This window comes from Protopterus annectens, chromosome 4.part1 (assembly GCF_019279795.1).
Source record: "Protopterus annectens isolate FY-2018-M chromosome 4.part1, PAN1.0, whole genome shotgun sequence".
NCBI lineage: Eukaryota > Metazoa > Chordata > Ceratodontiformes > Protopteridae > Protopterus > Protopterus annectens.
Window position 1 is genome coordinate 141552152 of NC_056734.1, and position 6000 is coordinate 141558151.

General features: G+C 35.6%; 1 protein-coding gene across 2 annotated transcripts in view; it reads left to right on the plus strand.

Moving 5' to 3' along the window:
- LOC122800781 (integral membrane protein 2C-like) overlaps window positions 1-4874 on the plus strand; it is a 464319-nt gene extending 459445 nt beyond the window's left edge. For both annotated transcript variants that reach the window (XM_044070041.1, XM_044070042.1), the window contains one exon: window positions 4343-4874. In XM_044070041.1, the coding sequence (XP_043925976.1) occupies window positions 4343-4428 (86 nt within the window). In that variant the 3' untranslated portion in view covers window positions 4429-4874. The remainder of the gene's footprint in view (window positions 1-4342) is intronic.
- The last annotated feature ends 1126 nt before the right edge of the window (window positions 4875-6000 follow it).

Sequence of the window (6000 nt, forward strand, 5' to 3'; positions counted from 1 at the left end):
TATATATATATAAATCATTTTTTTTTTTTTTTGCTCCCCATTTTGGGGGCACCTGACAGATTACCCAAATGTAATGACTGCAACAGTGAATTACACTCAAACATCTACATTTATGGTAAGTGTCCACAACTGTACTTTATGGTTATGCTTTGGGTGCTGAGAACTAATTATTGGGAGAACAGCTGAAGGAGAATACACAAAGGACACGTACTAAGAAAGGTTAAAAATACAATGCTAAGGTAAAAAGACCGGTAAAAGATACTAAGTGCAGGACAGCCATGTGGATTCAAATGTCTTTTTTTTATAAAGAAGAATAAAATACAATTTAGGAGTAAAATGCGAAAAAAGATTAAAAAAAAAAAAATACTACCACGGTAGTGGTGCTGCAGTAGCGTTGTCACCTTACAGTAAGACGCTGTCTGGTTCGATTCTCCGCTAGAGTGTCTTCTGCGTGGAGACGTGTGAATGGGCGTACCTTCATTGAAGGTTATGCGTCAGAGCTGGTAACTCAGTACGTAAAAATCAACTACCAATCATTAGCGGACCAGAGTTCCGCTGTGGCGACCCCTAACCGGGAAAAGCCGAAAGAGAGAGACACAAAAAAAAATACTGAAGGGACTGGGGACGACTTAACAGCAACAAGGGCCAGGCATGCTTCTACAACTACTGGACTTAAAGTGGGGTTTAATCAAGAGAAATTCTAATGCATATTACTAGCTGTTACCAGTGAGAAAAAAAAAAAAATTAGTATAGAAACCTGTTTATAGCAAGGCGTAATGAACCAGCAGCAGAAACGGATGGGGAGGGGTAGGAAGAGCAAGAAACATCTCAGTGACTCACAGAACAGCTGAATACAAAGAACAGGAGTACTGCAGTTAAACAGCACATAAAGATAATAGATTGTTAACTTGTGGGCAGTAGCTGAGCCAGAAAGGGTTCCACTGTGTGAATGGAGCCTCGCAGCCTATAGGCAAGTCTGGCGTGGAGCTTAGGTGTGGATGGCAGCAATGGACTTAAGATCTGTAGACAATGCAGGCTTCACATAACTATAAAAATATACTTAAGTTGGCATTCACACATCACCAGATATGTACAGGGAATCCAGGTGAAACAAATGTATTTTTTCACATTGAAAATGCCTTTTATATTGCATTACCTTTTGGTAGAGGCTTAAAATGTGGTTGTCCTTTGCCATTGTTTGCAAGGGAAGGGCAAGGTTATACAAGGACATAAAATTTTAGGTAGAGTGCTACAAAACATGTTATTGGGCTTTGCTGAATCAAATTCTGGTTTGTCTTGTCAGTAACATTTGCAATTGTACCCCATATTTTAGTACAGTTATGTTTACAGCCATTCAGGAATATCAGGGTCATGTTTTTTGTCAGGTTTTCTAAATATCAAACGCCAAAAAGTTTCCACAAACTAAAAACAGGGTAAAAAACACCAAACTCGAGCCTCGAGAGAAATCCACAGGTTTATTGAGCCAAACTGCTAAAATAAAGACCGTAATACTCCACTTAAAACCACTATAAACCAAAAGTATGTAAAAGCTCCTTTTCGCCGAACTTAACTTCAAACTTCAACATATAATATATAATAAAGAATTATATCCATTTTGGCACTACACGAGGAAGTGAGTATTAACCAACTGAACCAGGCTCACAACAAAATTAGATTATTTAGATTAGATTGTTTATCGGGGATTTATTTTTAGATGGCCTTACTGACATGACAACAGATAAATACTTAACAATGATGGCCCCTAGGACCCCTTTTTTTTTTTTACCTAAGATCCACAGACAAGGACTTCTCTAACCCTCTCTTTAGTTTAGTAGATGATAGTAGATCATCTATCCTTGTGCAGTTGCTGCTGAGACTTTTGAAAAAAATTGTTGCAACTGTTGCAAAAATATACAAATATGCAAGGACTGTTTTAGAGAAAAATTAACTCACTGCCTTTTACAGAAGAGGTAACTTTCTCACAGATGTTTGTGATTTATACTCCAGTATTTATACCACAGTAATAGTGTAGGTAGGTAGGGGTAGAATGGGTATAAGAACATATAGGGCTGAGAGGAGCAGATGTCTTTTGATTGAACAGCTTCTGACATTGTCTTGAAAATTGTGAATAACTATTTAATGTTTAAGTGTGCAAGAGATAAAAAAGGGGTGGGAGGGTCAATGGCAATGGGGTCAGTTTTATTTTGCCAACATGGCTCACTGTCATGGTTTTGGTTTTTTTACTAATTACAAATTTGAACATGTTACAGCACATGATATAAGGTACTTGGTTTTTATTTTTTTTATCATCCTAGTGACAGACAGACACTGTGCTGCTTGACTTCTTAAACCACCCACCAACCACCATTTAATTTAATTTTTTTACCCAGAACTTTCAGACTCACTCAATCAACTTCCTAGACATCTGTCTAAGTAAAGACTTACTGAAGGGGAGATATACAGCTAAAATTTATAGAAAATCCACTTACTCTAACACCTTTCTACACTTCACTAGTGAACACCCATTATTAAAAAAAAAATCAGTTTGTAAAAGGCCAGCTCGTGAGGGCAGCCCGACAACCAACCTTAAGCGAACTTTGTAATAGAATGTGACTTTTTATATAGTATGTTCAAACAAAGTTATATGGGAATGATAAGTGGTCGACACACTTTCTTTTTTTCTTCACATTACCCAGTCCGGAGATAGGATAGGTGAAAACCCCTTGATTTGTTTTAATTAGAGGAGAGACTTTTTTTATATCCAAGGCAATATAACGTAACAAACTTAAAACTTTTTATTATATCAGTGCAGTGCCAATGCCCGGCTTTCTCGGAAGGAAGGACGGAGACCTTAGGGACCAGGGACCATTGAACACGGTTACGCTGGCCATTAGGAGAAGAAACAGGAGAGAAAAGAAAACATTGAACATTGCGACAGGACACGAGGTTACTTTAATTTAAGGTTTTTCAAGTATGGCTCAACGCGGCGTTTGGATCTCAGTTACTTTTGGAGAAGAGCGAATTAAACTGTCAGATCACTAGGCTAATACAGCACTATAAGTGAGAGGTCTTGATCACAGTGCACCTTTTTGGATTTACTGATGTTAACTTATTGTATTAATAATAATACTAATGGAAATTTAAAAAAAACCTTAGCGATTGAGAGACTTTCAGAAGACAAGAAAACATTACAATATGACGCTTACTTGGTTTTTTTATTTTCTATTTTTTATTTATTACTTATTATTTTTTATTTTTTATTAATTTTCTGCTATTGAACAATTTTGAGACGATGTTGCCTTGACGCTAAGTGATGAATGTGAACGTAATATAACTTTAAATTGATATTATGTACCTTTACTAAATGATGTACTGGTAATTGAATGTTGTCTGATGAAGTTCGGTATTAACCCCGAGCAGCACTTACATACCTTTCGTAGGTTTTCTAAATATACTTTTCCATTTTTACAGAAGGAAAAAGCAATTACATTTGTGATGTTGGTAGTTTTTAATACATTTAACCCTGCTGTCTTTTGTCTGTAGTTGGGGTGTTTTCACGTACTGTTAATGGTATTTTTTATAACTCAATCGTTTCATTTCAAATGAAGTGTATGTTTACTGATATTTTCATAAGGCTTGTATGAATCTCATTTGGTTAAGATGTGACTAATCAGAACGAAAGTATAAATTCCAACTTTATCACAGTCTCAGAAAATCAGCAGTAAAAAATTGCTAAACATTAAAAAAATTTTTTTTTTGCATGGGGCACTCATTCTACACCCCATGATGTGAGGGGTCGACCTCCCCACCTTGAATTTCTATATTTTCTAACGCTAAGGTTGTACATACTAGGAGAAAAGGGAAAATATGTGACAGCAATATAAAACTGACCTTTTCCATCTGCTTTGACTTCTGTGACCATAGCACAAAGCACAGCATCTACTAAAAGTAAAGTGTTGAAATATTAAAATGTCAGCAGCATAAAACTGCAGTTTTTATTTAGTGTTCTGTGATGTGCTAAAATGTCACACGGTCGGCTGCAGTGCTTTGTGTATGAAACTGTTGCTGCTAATGCTGTCATCCTTTCCAAAGTAACAGAGGGGTAGAAATACAGTGAAGCTACACACTGTCATCTCAGCTGAAATCACTGTGCAGCATTTTATCTCAAAGTAGCAGGTTTTGAAGAAATCAGCTGCCTATATCAATGTAGTTTGTTCTTAGGTTACTCTTGATGCACTTACTGTTAGTATCATGTATAGAAAGCTGTCAAAGATCTAGATGTAATATATTTTGCAAGTTTAAATGGTACTTAAAGAAATATTGTATTTTTTCTCTTGCCTAGGCATTGACAAAAGGGAGGTGAACAACTGTCGTACCATACGTCACTTTGAAAATACCTTTGGGGTTGAAACCACTATCTGCCGCTGAGCCTGCAGCAAGTTACACAGCTGAACGTAGCAGTGCTTTAGGCAGCAGCATCTGATGTGCATCTGCACTCTTCCATTGCTTTATCTATCTCCAACACATGAAATCAAAGCAGAACGTAATCTGGTACTGAGGATTTCACCTGGTCACACTTCCCTTCTCTAGGTCACATATTAAGTTGGTCACTGGTTTATCTATGTTTCCACTTCCAGGCCTACTGTCTAGAATGGAAATGTAGTGTCACATATTAGTATCACCATCATGTCATTTACCTCTTTTGCCACTACTGTAGTTTGGAAGCTGCTTAAAAATTTAAATCTACATCGGTTGCCATGGACAGCTTCCTTCAAAGTGTCTGAAGCAGTCTAATAAAAAAGGAAGCAGGCTGTAAGTACTCCAAACCACATTATTTATTGTGAGCGCTTTCGACAGAGACAATGCTCCAACTTCATCAGACAAAAGAAAAGACAGCAATTAACCACTTTATGTACTTAACAAGTGGATGCAATTAAACCAATCACAAATTAACCATAAGTAAATTACATTCACTGATTCATATAGGGTTATAAAAACATTGTGACAACAGTAAACAATTCAACTAATAAAAGATATCTTCTCCATTTACAATATGTATACTTAAAACCATATACAAAACATGACAGAAACCTATACATAAATACATGCGTATAATAAAAATATATATGTTAAAGATTAAACATTAGCAAGGTATACCCTTTCAGCTAAAATACTAGGTGAGCTAAACACAGTTGATACAAGTGTGGGTAATTATAAAGTAAAAATTAAAACTTAAAAGTATATATAAATGCAACCTTATGGTTGAGTAGGTAACAAGAAATCTTATGCCTGCATCAAGTGTTGGGTTCGCCCTCTGTTGAATTGGCTGTATATTTTGTATGCCTTTCTACAGTTAAGTGTCACACTGGCCTCTGTTTGCCTACCTACAGTCAGTGTCATATTTACCATAAGGTTGCATTTATATATACTTGTCTACTGGACCATGTTTTTTGGTATTTTATTCACAGACACACACACACACACACACACACACACACACACACACACACATATATATATATATATATATATATATATATATATATTCATGTACATAAGTTGCATTTTTAAATGTAGGAATAAAGTAAAAATCATTCAATTTTTACTTTATAATTACCCACACCTGTATCAACTATGTGTTTAGCTCCCCTAGTATTTTAGCTGAAAGGGTTTTATACCTTGTTAATTTTTAATCTTTAACATGTATGTTTTTGTTATATGCATGTATTTATGTATAGGTTTCTGATATGTTTTGTATATGGTTTTAAGTATACATATTGTAAATGGAGAAGATATCTTGTATTAGTCGAATTGTGTACTGTTACCACAATGGAGTTAGATGTTTTTATAACCCTACATGAATTAGTGAATGTAATTTACTGATGGTTAATTTGTGATTGGTTTAATTGCATCCACTTGTAAGTACATAAAGTGGTTAATTGTTGTCTTTTCTTTTGTCTGATGAAGTTAGAGCATTGTCTCTGACGAAAGCACTCACAA